Raw genomic sequence first — 17,024 nt, 5'->3', positions numbered from 1 at the left:
TCTAGGCCTGTCAATATTCAGTAGGTATTAGTGAGATTATTCCTCATTCTTCTAAACTTACTGAGTACTGGCCCAGAGCCATCTTATGCTCACGTGTTAACCCTTTCATTCCTGGGATCATTCTTGTAAACCTCCTCTGGACCCACTCCATCCTTTCCTAGATAAGGGATCCAAATCTGTCCACACTACAGTCTGACCAATGCCTTATAAAGCCCCAACATTACACATTTGCTGCTGTATTTTAGTCCTCTCGAAATGAATACTAACATTGCATTTGCCTTCCTCACCACCAACTTAACCTGCAAGTTAACTTTTAGGGAAACCTATACGAGGCCTCCCAGTTCCCTTTGCACCCCTGTCTTCTGAATTTGCTCCCCATTTAGAAAGTAGTCCACATCTTTATTCCTTCTGCCAAACTGCACGAATGTACACTGTATTCCATCTGGCACCTCTTTGGGCATTCTCCCAATACGTCTAAGAACTTTTGTAGACTCCCTGCTTCCTCAACTCTTCCCACCTCTCTGGAGAGTTTAGAGGGATATGGACCAACACAGGCAAATGGAACCAGCTGAGATAAGTATACTGGTTGTAGCATATTCGAGTTGTTCCATCAGATTTATGAACAGTCCACAAACCTCTGTACACTTCCTCATTATTCCTTTACTTTCCTCTGTTTATTTATTTTAAAAATTATAATAATCTTTTTTATCTCTGGTGGTGCAAAACAAGAAATTTCACACCAAATGAGACAGTGATATTAAATCCGATTCTGACTCTGGACTGAAGAGCCCGTCCCATGGTGAATTGCACTGCAATTATGTAGGAATTAGGAGGGTTTTCCTTGAGGGAGTGCGGTGGTTGGATTCCTGATTCCTCTGCCATATCTGCCTCCTACTCAGCCTGACCTTTAAATTTAGCTTCCTCTCCAATCTCTTTCCGAAGCTGCCTTGCTTCAACATCAAAAAGCTAGCTGCCAACATCAAATAGAAATGTCACAATTTAAAACAGAACTGTTTTAATGATCTGCCAGAGCAAAGATCTGAACCATCAACCAGACATTCCACAGTTTATTTGCCATTTCTTTTGGATCCTTTGATCCATCCTTGACGGATTTTCTTCTTGTGTTACGGGCACCTGTTTATTCCCAATCATTCCTGTGTACACCATCACATGCCTGATAAAATTACCGAGATCACAATGATTCTCAGCTGGCTGTCTGGAAAATTTAGCTGTTGGAAAGGAAACACTTGCTGTGTATTCAAAGGGAAGATGGAAATACTTAGCTGGGGGAGGCAGTGCTATGCAGACAATCGTTTATTTCCATCTGACTTGGCTGCCAGATCAGACATTTGATAATGTTCTAATATCAGTTCCTACATCCCTTCTCCTTCCTTGGACATCATCCATCTCAAATGCACTAGGCATGAACCTCACTCAAGCCAAGAGTGGAGACGTGCTAATCGTGCGATGTAACTCGGAGGAGATAAGATAGAACTTCGTAAAATTAAGGGAGACACATATAAGGTAAACAGCGAGAATCTTTTTAACAGGGGATAGAAATGAGGACGGCACAGTAGTGTAGCAGCGAGCACAACACTTTACAGTGTCAGCGATCAGGGTTCAATCCCCACCACTGTCAGTAAGGAGTTTTCCTTATGTTCTCCCTGTGACTGCAAGGGTTTCAAAGGTTCACTTATTATCAAAGTACGGATGCAGCATACAATTTTTCAGACTTGTCTTCTCAAATAGCCACGAAACAAAGAACACCATGGAAGTCATTCAAAGAAAAACATCAACCCCTCCGCACAAAAAGGAAACCAATTGCTAACCCCAGCCACCTCCCCTGTGCAGAGAAACTAACAGAATGCCCCACACGGAAAACAGCAGCTAGAGCATCAAACCCCTCTCTCACACAAAAGACTAACAAAGGTTGGAAAGAGAGGGTTAAAAAAGATGGAGAGCGAGAAAAACAGAGAAGAAAATAGAAATAGGGACAGGGAATGAGACAAAGACAGAAACAGAGATAGACAAGTTCTGAGGAGGGGAGAAGAAACTTTGTTCAGGATTACCCAGAGACTCCCCAGATGGCTGGCACAGCTTTCTGCATCAAAGGTGAAGGCAATACCAATAGGACATTCCCTCTCACAGCACATAATGAGATGAGGCTCTCCGACAGTCGGGGTCAATCATGGATGTTGCATCCCAGCTGTTGGTGCGATAAGCAAGCTTGGGCAGTACGATATGGAGAGCACGCTGTTGCCCACATAGCAGGCTTCCTCTCCCCGTGCAGATGGTGAATCCAAAGGAATGGCGGAGACCGATACAGATTGGCACAAGTGGAATCACAGGAGTTGCTAGTCAGCGTTGAACTCAACACAGTCCTGCCTTAGAGACTCCAGCTCTGACTTTCTCCCCAGAGTTTACTCCCAAAGCCTTTCCCCATGAGTGGGTATAGCTGCACTGTGGAGGTTAGAGATCAGAGTTTTCCTTCTCCTGGATGAGCTGCCAACCACGGCTGATGGGCCCCATCTGCCCGCAGTGACGGGTTTGAAGGTGTCAGTTTTGCTAGGCCTACTACCTAAGCCACACACGACGGCCAGGTGTTGGGCTAGGTGTCAGAGGCTATTTGAGATGCATGCCATTTGGGAGCTTATCCTCACTACCACCTCCGGCTAAGGTTGTCCTTAACAAGCTTGAGAACTGGTTCATAGACCACACTAGAATCTGGTGAAACTTAACACACAAACATACACCACATGCGCACGCACACAAAGCCACAGCACAGAAAGCATCTGAAAGTTTTGAACGTGCCAGGGAGATTCAACGCCGCACTCAGCCTCTCACCCACCTGGACACTGCTGCTGCCAAAATTCCAATGCTTGTCTCCTTCGGAGGAATCGAGGAGTGGCCAGAAGTTGTGGTCACACTCAGACCAATAGTTGCAGAGCTCTTCTCAGACGTGGCAATCCTGGACACAGTCAAACATTTTAAAAATTAGATTTCAACTCATTGTCACCGTGTTAAACAAAACTCACATCCCTTGCTAATTGCAATGAACTTCACAAACACGAGGAAGTCTGCAGATACTGGAAATTCAAGCAATACACACAAAATGCTGGTGGAATGCAGCAGGCGAGGCAACATCTATAGGACGAAATGCTGTCAACGTTTCGGGCTGAGACCCTTCGTCAGGACATCTGACGATGTACCTCGTTATACTGACGAAGGATCTCGGCCCGAAACGTCGACAGTGTTTCTTCCTATAGATGCTGTCTGGCCTGCTGCGTTCCACCAGCATTTTGGGTGTGTTGCTGCAATAAACTTCCATTGATATACTGCCTGGCAAAATAACTCAGTGTGAAAATCAAAGTTAAATTTATTGTCAAATGCACAAGTCAATGAAAAACTTGCAGTAGCATCACAGGCACATAGCGTCAGGCAAACAGAACTCACAAGAAGAACATACACAGATTTATACAAGAAAGAAAATACAGTATGTATAATATAAAAAATGCATGCAAGGTAATCGAAGAGATCATAATTTTGCAACATCACTCCATAATAAACACTGCTGCAGAAAAGCAGCTTCCATCATCAAAGATCCTCACCACCCAGGCCATCCTCTCTTGTCACTGCTGCCATCAGGTAGAAGGTACAGGAGCCTCAGGACTCACACCACCAGGTTCAAGAACTGTTACTACCCCTCAGTCATCAGGCTCTTGAACAACAGGGGATAACCACACTCACTTACCCATCCATTGAGATGTTCCCACAAGCAATTATCTCACTTTAAGGACTCTTCATCTTGTTACTTCATGTTCTCTTTATTTACTGCTATTTATTTATATTTGCATTTGCAGTTTGTTGTATTCTACACTCTAGTTGATCTTTCATTGATCCTGTTATAGTTACTATTCTATAGATTTGCCAAGTATGCTCGCAGAAAAATGAATTTGAGGGGAGTATGTGGTTACATATATGTACTCTGACAATAAAATTTGATTTTGAACTTTGAAGATCCCCACACCACCTTGGCCATGCTATCTTCTCGCTTTTACTATATTAGACAGGAGGTACAGAAGCCTGAAGTCCTACGCCACCAGGTTCAGGAATAGCTACTTGCTTGCAACCATTTGACTCTTGAACCAACTTGCACAACACTAATCACTACAGTTTATCAATACTGTCACAGTGTTGATCACTTTCCACTAAAACAGAATTTATTTGCTCGTATAAATTTATGTATCATTTATGTTTAATTTATGCTTTTTGTGAATGGCGCCATGTACTGTAAGCAGAGTTTTTATTCCATGTATGCATATACATATTTGTGTATATGACTGACATGGACTTCCGACTTCATAACAGGGCAAAGGGAATTTAATGCAATACTCCAGGTGTGGCCTATCTGGAGTTTCCTCCAGATGTTCTGGCTTCCTGCCACATCCCAAAGATTTTCTTGGGTAGTTGGCTGCTGTAACAGCCCTTCATGTAGGTGGGAGGGAGGAGAATCAGGGCAAGTTGATGTGTACATGAGAGGGAAATCAGTGTTTCTATGTGGCTCACGGAAATCCTCGGAGTGCTCGCATAGATCTGTTGGGCCGATTGGCCTCTTTCCAGAGTCAGAGAGCCATAGAATACTATAGGACTGCCATTCAGTTCATCTACTCCGTGTCAAGCTATTGATCTGCCTAGACCCATCAATTTGCGCCTGGACCATACCCCTCCCATCCATGTACCTATGCAAACTTCTCTTGAGTGTTGAAATCACACCTGCATCCACCACTTGCACTGGCACCTTGTTCCACACTCTCACCACCCTCAGTGAAGAAGTTACCCCTCAGCACCTTTCAACCTTAACCCATGACCTGTTGCTGCCGTTTCATTCAACCTCAGTGAAAGAAGCCTGCTTGCATTGTAGACTCTTTAGTGTAAGTTTCTAGGATCCTCTTCTGGATGGAAGTGCTGGAATGTGGCTCTAATCATTTCAAGCAACGAAAGTCTTCCGGTTACATATTTCAGTTTGCATGAATCACGCTATAGTTCAGAGAACAGTGCACTCTTCAAAGCACTGGAAAACGATGGTCATTTGTCCTCCAGAGAGCATCTAATTCAATTAAAATATTTTTGTAAACCTTTCCACTACATTTCCAACTATGATTGATAGTTTCAGAGTACTTAAATCCTAACCAGTTGCTGGAAGCGTGGAGAATGTGGAGAATGTGACATCTGGACGGAAACTGCAGCTAAGAGAGGGGGGTAGGCAGACAACATGCCTTATGAGGAAAGGTTGAGTGAGCTAGGGGTTTTCTCTTTAGGGCGAAGGGTGGAGAGGTGTGACTTGATAGAGGTGTACAGGATGTTAAGAGGCATACAGGGAGTGGAAAATCATAAACACGAGAAATTCTGCAGATGCTGGAAATCCAAAGCAACACACACAAAATGCTGAAGGAACTCAGAAGGTCAGGCAGCGTCTATTAAAATGAACAAATAGTTCCGGGCTGAGATCCTTTTCAGGACTGGAAATGAAGTGGGAAGACACGAGAATAAAAAGGTGGGAGGAGGGGAAGGAGGATAGCTAGAAGATGATAGGTGAAGCCAAGTGGGCGGGAAAGGTATAGACTGGAGAGGAAGGAATCTGATTGGAGAGGGGAATGGACCATAGGAGAAAAGTAAGGAGGAGAGGACTCAGAGGAAGGCAATAGACAAGTGAGGTGTTATGAAGGTACCACAGCTCTGAGGGACCGAAGGAGCGGGAGCAGCCCCCTCCTTCCAGAGAATCGCAAGATCGCTATTAATTCGGGACTCGGAAGTGAGAGACAATGCAACGGTTTTGACCATTTGTTCTTAGAGGCACCTGTGTCACGTGCAAGTCCCGGCTACGTGACAACTACCATGAACCTGAACACCCTCGGGCCATGTGGGGGGTGGAGACTGCATCCCCCTACTTTGATGGACAGCTACAACTCTGCAAGTAAAGATAAAAGCGGACTGCAGGAGGCAGTACCCTAGCGATGCACCAGAGGAACTTGCTCGCTCAACGCTCCCGTGAGAGCTGGAAGCCACTCAGCGCCACGTGTGCTCCTAACCCCTTTGCCTGGGGAGCGGGTGGCTGATACTACCGAGAAGGACTTCGAACTAACAACGGGGAAACCAACGCTCCCCTGATTTTAACGGAGTGGTCAAAAAGATACGGGCAAGTCTTCTTTTCGTTCTCACCGATCCCTCTAAGACACGTGAAACCCAACAATTCCTCGAAAGACTTCTGAATGACTCTTTAGATTTCCAATGGACAAAAATATTATCCCCTAGACAACAGCCGAGATTAATGATGATTATGACTATACCCTGGCTTTAGATTGCGTATTGGTGATGTGCATTATCTGAATGTTTGCATTAACCTTACTTTTGTGCCCCTTTATAAATAAAAACGTTTGAAAATAGTGACATCAGACTTCAACAGACCTCTCTATCTTTGCTGGTAAGTTATCCAGTTATGGGATACGTAACAGAAGAAACAGGAGGCCAGAGTGGGCAATAGAAGAAGAGGAGAGGGTAGATAGATAAGAGTGGGCAGCCAGAGACTTTTTCCCAGGGCAGAAATGGTTAATTTGAGGGGACATAATTTTAATGTGATTGGTTGAAAATATAGAGGGGATGTCAGAGGTTTTTTTACACAGAGAATGGTGGGTGCAAGGAATGTGTTGCCAATGGTGGTGGTAAAGGCAGATAAAATAGAGACATTTAAGAGACTCTTCGACGAGCAAATGGATAAAATAAAGATTAAGGGCTGTGTGGGAGGGAAGGGTTAGATTGATCTTTGTCAGGCCTGCACAGGCAGGCACCTCTTGGTCTTCACCCAGCCAACAGGAGTCCCTTGCCACTCATTTCCAACTCATCACCTGCAGGCGATTTAAACCCAGCTTTAATCCACAGTTCTTTGAACACCCATCAAACCAGCCAGAATCAATCAGTTATTCTTAGCTTTCAGTTACCTTGTTAAGTATCTGTATTTTCTTGTTCTGCAGCCTGTTGTGGCTTGTTATATTGCAGTGTATTAGTAAAATATCAGTTACTGTTGAATTGTCTCTGCGGCTCTGCTGTTGGGTCAAGCCTCAACTACATTTCCAGACAATCTTGGAGTAGGCTCAAGGGTTAGCACAACATTGTGGGCTGAAGGGCCTGTTCTGCGACGTACCATTCCACGTTCCCCATCCTAGGGTTTGGTGAGGTGGTGGAGCTGGGTTAGTTGATGGAGAGGCTGAAGATTGGAACACAACTGAGATAAACTCAAAAGGAGTAGCCAGCAAGTTTGGAGTGGAGAGAAACTGTTTAAGAAAAGTCCAGAGTGTGTCTCGGTCAAATTTTCAGAGAGCTGTTATCCGAACTGGAAATAGTCCTGCTGGTGGTCTAGGAACAGATGGTGTGGCACACCACTTTAGGAACTTTTGAATGGAGTTTGTTTACTGTTGTCACATGTACCAAGATAAAGTGAAAATCTTTGTCATCTGGATGGAGCATGTCATACAAAAGTACATCGAGGTAGTCCAAAAGGAAAAAGAGCACCAGAATGCAGAATATTGTGTTACTTTCCCCAAGCAGTAAGGCTGATCCACACCTCCACCCACTAACCTACCCCTCCATACTCCCCCGCTACATTAACATTTCCTTTCAGTGTCATCTTATGTACCAGAATTCCTGTGCCTAGTATCACTTTATGGGAAGACAATCAATCTATGTATATAAGCTATCTTCAGTATTTATATTTATCCAGTTTTTAAAAAATCATTGAGTCCTTTATCTTACTGTGTGTCTCTTTGTGCTGCGTCAGATCCAGAGAAACAATTACTTTGTCCTCCTTTACACTTGTGTCCGAGAAATGACACGAAACAATATTAAATTTTGAGTTACAGGAAATGTGCAATGCCGGAAGGCGATAGCGTGCAAGGGCCATAATGAGGTAGATTGAAAGATCAGAAATTCATCTTGATCTCTGGGAAAGAATGAATCAGATTCCTAGGTTCAGCATTCCACCTTTAAAGATGGGAACTCTCTTGGCAATCAGTAAGCATGAGTAAACAATAACGTCAATAACGTGTGGTGGTCCAGTCGTGGATGTCAAGGCAAAGAAAGTTCACCAGTGCCTCTACGCTCTCAGAAGTCCTAGGAAATTTCGCATGTTGCCAAATACTCTCAATGTTTACAGATGCACCATAGGAAATATCCTGTCCAGAGTTGTAATGACAACTTTTCAGCCAAAGAGCACAAGAAATTGCAGAGAGATGTGGGCACAGCCCTATCTAACATGAAACCTCCTCTCCATACTCTCTGGCTGCACGTGCTGCTGCCAATCACCATAATCCCATATCCTTCACATTCCAGGCTTCTTCATCTTCTACCCCCCATCCACCTTTCCCCTCAGGGAAAAGATCATGGAGTGGCAAGGGTTACGGGGAGAAGGCAGGGGAATGGAGTTGAGGGAAAATAGCCACCAGCGAATGGTGGAGCAGACTTGATGCATCAAGTGGCCAAATTCTGCTCCTGTGTCTTATGGCATAAGATACAGGAGCTTAAAAACCTGCAACACCAGGCTCAAGGCCAACTTCTATCCCACCGTTATAAGACTACTTGAATGGACATATTGTACAATAAAGTTGAATTCTTTACATCGCCATCTACCTCTCAACAGCCCTTTCTCCTTCTTCTCTACCTCACTGTACTTTTCAGTAACTTTATTCTGCACTCTGTTATTGTGTTTCCCGTTCATCTGCTTATGTTTTGGAGTGATTTGTCTGGATGGCATGCAAAACAAAGTTCTTCCACTCTGTGTCTTGTTAGATGTGACAATGATAAACTGCCAATTACTCAGGAATGTTTTTCAGTGGAGAATGCACATCTTGAACGGGCGTTGGAAACTGAGACTCACAACATTTAAACAGCTTTGAAATTGTCAGGGCAGACAATGTAAAACAGTGAGGGTAGACGGGTTCTTCTTGACAAGGAAGTGGGGTGGGCTAATGTGCTTGTTTCCGTATAAAAAAAATGAAGAGAAGGGGTGAACGAGGGTGGGTATCCATCAAAGACCTCCCCCCCCCTCCACCGGTGGGGCACCCACTCTGCAAACAATCACAATGTTACACTACTAGTTTGTAAAAGGGATGAAGGTGGACGGGCATTTGATGGCATCTACATGGTGGCTAATGTGTCTGTTTCTGTGTACAAAAGCTGAAGGGAAGGGGTGAATACTATTGCCAAGTTAAATCAAGCGATAGGTGACAACAAGGCTTCGTTTACAGATGAGATCAATGCTTTCTATGCTCACTTTGACCATCAAGATATGGAGGAACAATGACAAACCCCCACAACCCCCAATGATCCTGTGATTTCAGTCTCTGAGGCTGATAGACATGTAGCCTTCAAGAGTGTGAACACACAAAAAGCATTTGGCCAAGATGGGGTACCTGGCTAAATGTTGCTGATCAACTGGCTGGAGTGTTCACTGAGATCTTTAACTTCTCACTTCAGCAGTTTGCATCGCACACACTTCAGTTATATCAGTGCGTCAGAAAAACGCGGTAACCTGCCTCAATGACTATCATCCAGTAGCACTTACATCCACAGTTTTCAGAGGTTGGTGATGAAACATATCAACCCCTGCCTGAGAAGCATCTTAGAAACACTCCAATTTGCCTACAAGAGCAACAGATGCCAGCTCATTGGCTCTTTATTCAACCCTGGACAGCAAAGGTATATACACCAGAAAGCTATTTATTGACTAAAGCTCAGTTTTCAATACTATCATCTACTCAAAACCAATCAATAATCTCCAAGACCTTGGCCTCAGCACCTCCTTGTGCAATTGGATCCTTAATTTCCTCATTTGTAGACCCCAGTCAGTTTCTATTGCCAACAACATTTCTCCATGATCTCCATCAGCCCAGGTAGACCACAAGGCTGTGTGCTTAGCCCCTGCTCTACTCAATTTACACTTCTGACCATGTGGCTAAGCACAGCGCCATTGCCATATTCAAGTTTGCTAACAGCAACACTATCATCGGCTGAATCAAAGGTGATGATGAGTCAGCATATAGAAGGGAGATTGAAAATCTGGCTGAGTGGTGCCATAACAATAACGTCTCACTCAATGTCAGCAAGACCAAGGAGCTGATTATTCATTTCAGGAGGAGGAAACCAAAGGTTTAAGAGCCACTCCTCATTTGAAGATCAGAGGTGGAGAGGGTCAGCAACTTCAAACTTCTTAGTGTTAACATTTCAGAGGACCTATCCTGGGCCCAGTACAAATGCATTTATGAAAAGAACACGGCAGCACCTCTACTTCCCTAGGAGTTTGCAAAGGTTCGGCATGATATCTAAAACTTTGACAAACTTATATAGATGTGTGGCGGAGGGTAAATTGACTGCATCACAGCCTGGTATGGAAATTCCAATGACCTTGAATGGAAAATCCTTCAAAAAAGTAGTGAACGCAGCCCAGTCCATCATGGGCAAAGCCCTCTCCACAAAATATCATCGCAGGAGAGCAGTATCTGTCATCAGAAACCCCTACCACCAAGGACATGCTCTCTTCTCACACACTCCTCCCACTGGGTCCCCTCCCCCCACTGCTCCCATCTACACTCCCCACCTTTCTATTTGGTTCCATGCTCCACCTTCCTCTCTTATCAGAATCTGTCTTCGGCATTCTCTACATATTCATGCGTCTATCTAGCATCTTAAAGAGATTAGATTAGCTCTCTTTGTCATAGGTAAATAGAAATATTAAAACATACAGGGAAACATGTAATTTTGTCTCAACTGCAAACAGAGTCTGAGGATTGATGCTTCCACAGTGCCAGCGACCGGTTCAATTCCACCGCTGCCTGGAAGGAGTCTGTATGCTCACCCCTTGACCATGTGGGTTTTCTCCGAGTGTTTCAGTTTTTTCCCACATTCCGGAGACATGTAAGTTAGTAGATTAATGGGTGTAACTGGGCAGTGCAGGCTCATTGGGCCTGACGGGCCTGTTACTAAGCTGTATCTCGATATATTGAAAACGATATTCCAAGTGTGGGCTAACCACAATTTTAGACAACCATAAATAACTCCTTACACTCACTCCATGTAGAAGATTGTAAGACCATCAGACATAGGTGCAGAATTAGGCCATTCAGCCCATCGATTATACCTGCCATTCCATCATGGCTGATTTATTATTCTCTTCAAGACCGTTCTCCTGCCTTCTCCCTGCAACCTTTGACACCCTGGCTAATCAAGCACCTACCAACATTAAATGTACCTAATGACTCGCCCTCCACAGCTGCCTGTGGCAATGAATTCCACAGATTCACCACGCTCTGGCTAAAGAAGTCCTTCCTCACCTCTATTCTAAAGGATGTCCCTCGATTCTGAGACTGTGTCCTCTGGTCCTAGACTTCCCCCACCATAGGAAATATCCTCCCCACATCCACTTTATCAAGGCTTTTCAACATCCGATAAGTTTCACAAAGCACGTAAGACAAGCACACCCTAGGCCCTTTTTTATCAGACGAGCAATTTGCATTGCCTCTTTCAGCGGGTATGGATTGCACCTTTTAGAGTCAGATTAATTTAATTATCACATGTACATCGACATGTACAGTGAAATGCACCGTTTGCATTCACAACCAACACAGTCCAAGGATTGCCGGGGGCAGCCCACAAATGTTGCCGCTCATTTTGGCGCCAAATTGTCCGCAATATTCTGCGGAACAGAACAAGCATCAACAAAACAACATAGAATAAAATAGAATAATAACAGAACAAGCCTCCCACCCACTCACATGCACATGAGGTAACTCTCCTCTATCAGGTGAAGGGTGTTCAACCTGAAATGCTGACTGCCCAATTCGCTCCAGAGATGCTGCTTGACCCATTGAAAATTTTATTTGTTGCTCTGGATTCCTGTGTCTGGATTCTTTTCTGTCTCCAGCCCGTTTTTTATTGCTGAATAAACTCTACGATTCCGCATGGGCGGTTGAAGTCTCTGCTCACACAAGGGTCTGCGGTACCTACATTGCAACCTGCTTCTCCAGTCCAGGTATTATTTCATCGAAGATGGCTGAACCCTCGTCGAGGAGGTAGGCGAGCTTCACTCCTCTGGACTGCAGGACTGTGGCAATGTTCCTGGCGCCATTGTACCCTCCGACCTGCACGCCGGGGAGAAGAGAGGCAATGCATTTATGTCCTTAACAGATTCTGTCCCTAACTTATGTCTTTCAACTCTTTTTCTGAGGTCCCATCGTGTGTTAATTCCCTGAGGTTTCAATGCCTGTTTATCTTGCCCACAATTCCTTGCACTGGAGTTTGTGGTGTTACCATTCCTCTCATGTTTAATGCTGGAGTTGCTGCAGAGAATTATTTACTTAGAGAAACCAAAAATACACACTAATTCCATTTGACAGCAACAAAACAGACTCAAGTATTTTCCCTGCTGAGAGGGTGGGGTAAGACAATAAGATCTGTCGCTATTTTGAGAGTCTTCGGGACTTCCCACGCTTAAATCTTCACTGATGTTGACATAATCTGCCTCATTCATTGAAGAGTTTGCAGCAGAATTGATCTGAACACCACTAATTCCATAGGACCGGACCGTTATTTGATGATATCACGTGAGATACAATTTCTCTTAGCCTGGGATGGTGACTTCATGGATTTGGTCAATTACCCTTTGCTGTACGGAGCTCTGCATGTGCCGCAGGGTAAGGAAGGGGAGGCAGGGGGAATTGTCTGAGGAGCAGTTTTCTAAGCCTTTTAATCAGACATACTCCACTTATAAAGATATATAAAATTAGATTGATTTCTCACATGTACACCCAGAACATATATGAAAGGGGTCATATCAAATCACTGAGGGCTGTGCTGGGCAACCCAAAGTTGTCATCGTGCTTCTAGTGCTAACATGGCATGCTCGCAACTCTTTAATCCTAAACGTAGGTATTTGGAATAAGACCATAAGACATAGGAGCAGAATTAGGCCAATCGGCCTGTTGAGTCTAATCTGCCATCCCATCAGGGCAGACTTATTATCCCTCTCAACCCCATTCTCCCCGTAGTCTACAACACCTTGGAATGTGGGAGGGAACTGGAGCACCTGGAGGAAACCCACACAGTCAGGGGAAGAATGCACGAACAGCGGGAATTGAACCCCAATCTTACAGTTGGTGTCGTACTGGCATTATGCTAACCACTGGGCTGCCTCTGTATTGTGAGCGCTGTGCTTACTGTATGATGAGCAGCCATGGGGCCCCATGCCTAAGAGGAGATGTGCTGGCATTGGAGAGGATCCAGCACAGGTTCATGAAAATCATCTCAGGAATAAAGGGGTTAATGTTTGAGAAGCGTTTGTTGGCCCTGGGTTGTAGTGGTTGGAGTTCAGCAGAATTGGGGGGTGGGGGGGTGAGGGAAATCTCATTGAAAGGTCCAGATAGAGTGCATGTGCAGGGGATGTTTTTAATAGTGGGGCAGTGTAGGACCAAAAGGCACAGTTTCAGAATAAAAGGATATCCCCCTGGAAAAGGGATGAGGAGAAATTTCTTTAGCCAGAGACTGGTGAATCTGGAATTCATTGCCACAGATAGCTGTAGAGACCAAGTCACTGGGTGTATTTAAAGCAGAGGTTGACAGTTTGTTGATTAGGTTATGGGAAGAAGGCAGGGGAATGGGGACAAGAAGGAAAATAAAGCAGCCATGATGAAATGGCATGCAGGCATGATGATCCAAATGGACTAATTCTTCTCCTGAGTCTAATTGTCTCATGGTCAAATGCAGTTATAGCAAATGTGGTGTCAAAGTGCCTGGTTCCTAATGAACAATGTTACCAGTTTAATCACTGTTACTATGTGAACAAATAAACATAATCATTTAAAGAATGATCTGCGGTTTCCTGACGGAGTTTTGGGAAGTGCAGATGGCCAGGACACTGGCAGAATTCCCCCTTTTGTAAAAGTCCCACAGAATCTCTTCACTTAGGAAACAGTGATTATTCCATCGCTCTCCTGATGACATTCGTCCAACAAACTGAGGGCATCCAAACAAACGTTACCCCTTTTCCCACTCTCACCTGTACCTGCTGACCTTACACTGGTGCCTTGGTAAGCACTGTTACAATTTAAACTATGATCCTGTCTTTCAAATGCCTCCATGGTCTTGCAGTTCCTCTCTAATCCTATATGCCTTAGATATGTCCACTCTTCAAATTCCAGCCTCAGCATCAACGAGTCTTCAATTTCTCCACCGTCTGCGGCCATTCCTTTTAGGGCCACAGAATAAAACAGGTGCAGCCCATCCTGACCAGGTTGTCTGCCCAGCTTCCCGAGTTGGAGGCCTGTCTGTGTGTGTGGAGGGGTGGGAGGGGTGGTAAAGGGGGCCTGGGGCCTAGTTTTGTTGGTGCAGCTGCTGTGAAACTTAGTGGGTATGCTTATGTTGGCACCAGAATGCGTGGCGCTGCTTGCAGCTGCTCCAGCATGCCCTTGGGCATCCATGCACCCATTCCAATGATACTATTGTACCTGCCTCAACCACTCCCTCTGGCAGCTCGTCCCAAACACTCACCACCCTCTGCATGCAAAAATTGACCCTCACATCTACAGCTAAGTTGCCTAAGGCTTTTGCAAAGTACTGTATTTGTCAATGTGGAGGGGAGAGTCTGGCGGGAATGGGAGTGTTGAGTGTCACAGGAGGGGTGTGGGACAAGTGGCAGAGAGGGGGTTGCCAGGGGCAGGGGATTACACAGGGTGCAGACACAACCAGCCCTGAGACACCAGGCACAGTCACTTGATTCCAAACAATTGGTTTATTGATCATTACAGAAAGTGTCTCTGGTGCTTCCCAGTCCCTGCCCTCTCCCTTCCCCTTGTCCCAACCAAAACTCCCCTCTCCCTGCCCCCTTCCCACTCTCAGTCCACACTAGAAACCCATAGCAGAATCATCACCCACATACGTCATGAAATTTGGCCACAGTACAGTGCAATACATGAAATTACTACAGTACTGTGCAAAAGTCTTAGGCACCCTAACTATCTATCTATATATATATATATATACTGAAGAATTTTGCACAGTACTATACATAAATAGATAAATAAATAATATTGAGGGCGTGAGTTGTAGAGTCCTTGAAAGTGAATCCACAGGTTGTGGAATCAGTTCAGTGTTCAAACTGGTTCAGGAGCCTGATGGTTGAAGAGTGTTAACTGTTCATGAACCAGGTAGTGTGAGTTCCAAATCTTCTCTGACAGCTTGTACTCCTTCCCCTCTTCCCACTTTCTTATTCCAGCTACATCCCCTTTGTTTCCAGTCCTGATGAGGGGTCTCAGCCTTAAATGCCAGCCGTTTATCCCTCTCCATAGATGCTGCCTGACCTGCTGAGTTCCTCCAGCATTTTGTGTTGTGTAAGTATGTTGCTCCGGGCTTCCAGCACCTGCAGAACCTCCTGTGTTTATGATCAGCTACTTCCCTCCAACCAGTTGGTTATTGAGCCAAACGGTCCTTCCAGGTTCGGCAGCACTTTACCCGTGAATCTGCCGGGGTTGTCTATTTTATCCGGAGCAGCCGATGTGGCCTCCTCCACATTGGTGAGACCCATTGTAAATTGGGGGACTGCTTCGTTGAGCACCTCTGCTCCGTCTGCCACAAATGGGATTTCCCAGTGGCCAAGCATTTTAATTCCCATTCCCATATGTCGCTCTGTGGCCTCCTCTTGTACCAAGCTGAGGTCACCCTCAGGGTGGAGCAGAAACATCTTATATTCCATCTGGATACCCTCCAATCTGTTGGCAGCAATATCAATTTCTCCTTCTGGTGACCAAATTCCACCCCTCCACCCCCCCATTCCACATTCTGACCTGTCACTTCTTCACACCTTCCTATTACTTCCCCCTGAATCCCCCTCCCCTCCCCCTTCCCTTTCTCCTGTGACCCACTCTCCTCTTCTATCAGATTCCTTCTTCTCCAGCCCCTGACCATTTCCATCCACCTGGCTTCACCTATCACCATCCAGCTACTGTCCTTCACCTCCCCTCACCCTTTTATTCGGGCATCTTCCCCCTTCCTCCTCAGTCCTAAAGACGAGTCTTGGCCCAATATGTCAACGGTTTACTCTTTTCCATAGCTGCTGCCTGACCTGCTGAGTACCTCCAGCATTTTGCGTGAGGAGGTGTTGCTCCTAATTATTACAGCTTGGCAACACTGGGATCACTTTAATCATTTTGCACTAAAATGGTCTTTTTATGCTTTAATTAAAAATTGTGTATTATTTATGTTTAATGCATGCTTTTCTTGCAAATGCTGCTGATATGATTTGCTGTGCCTGTGTGTGCTGTTGCAAGTAAGTTTTTCACTGCATCTGTGCATACATGTACTTGTGCACGTGACAATAAACTCAACTTTGATTAGAGCTGCATCAACAACTCCACTGCTTCAAGGCTTCCCCCCTTCTCTTCTTTGTTCACTGTGTAAGAAACCTGCGTTGTCATTGGTGGCTCAGGTCACATGATGAGCCGTTTCAGCAGGCTGCCAGAGATATCTTGAACTTCCACAGTAATTCTTCCAACAGAGAACCTTAGGCCATTGGCAAGCAGTATCACTTTGGCACCATGTGCAATATCCAGACAATTAGAAATAAAATCATGAGAACATCTTTACTAAACACTAACCCAAGAATAATACACTCACTGACAGAATAAAAGCCTGGACAATCTGGCCATTTTTCCCTATAACTCAGGCCCTCTAGAGCTAGCAATGTCTCAAATGTTTTCTGCACTCTTTGGAGTTTAAGCACACAGGGTGACAAAAACTGACTCACCTCTTCATCGTGTCCTAATCCAATATAAAAAGATCGATGTGGTTTGTAGCCTCGTTCCAAAAGCAATTCCAAGCTTTGGAGAATTCCCTGGGGTGAAAAAAGACCAAGCAAGTTCAAGAAGGCAAGTTATGGTAAAGTGCTTTTAACAAGGTTTCACAACTCTTTGTTATTCTCAATATTATTT

At 44.8% G+C, this 17,024-nt stretch overlaps 1 protein-coding gene across 2 annotated transcripts in view; it reads right to left on the bottom strand.

Annotated features, from left to right (window-relative positions):
* Nucleotides 1-17,024, bottom strand: part of LOC132381015 (N-fatty-acyl-amino acid synthase/hydrolase PM20D1-like) — a 109,411-nt gene that overhangs the window by 67,738 nt on the left and 24,649 nt on the right. For both annotated transcript variants that reach the window (XM_059950099.1, XM_059950098.1), the window contains exons 3-5: nucleotides 16,841-16,927; nucleotides 12,052-12,185; nucleotides 2,849-2,968 (exon numbers count right to left, since the gene is read on the bottom strand). In XM_059950099.1, coding sequence (XP_059806082.1) covers nucleotides 2,849-2,968; nucleotides 12,052-12,185; nucleotides 16,841-16,927 — 341 coding nt within the window. The remainder of the gene's footprint in view (nucleotides 1-2,848; nucleotides 2,969-12,051; nucleotides 12,186-16,840; nucleotides 16,928-17,024) is intronic.

This window comes from Hypanus sabinus, chromosome 25 (assembly GCF_030144855.1).
Source record: "Hypanus sabinus isolate sHypSab1 chromosome 25, sHypSab1.hap1, whole genome shotgun sequence".
NCBI classification, from domain to species: Eukaryota; Metazoa; Chordata; class Chondrichthyes; order Myliobatiformes; family Dasyatidae; genus Hypanus; species Hypanus sabinus.
Note: the sequence above shows the minus strand (reverse complement) of the source record. Positions and strands in the feature narration are given on the sequence as shown.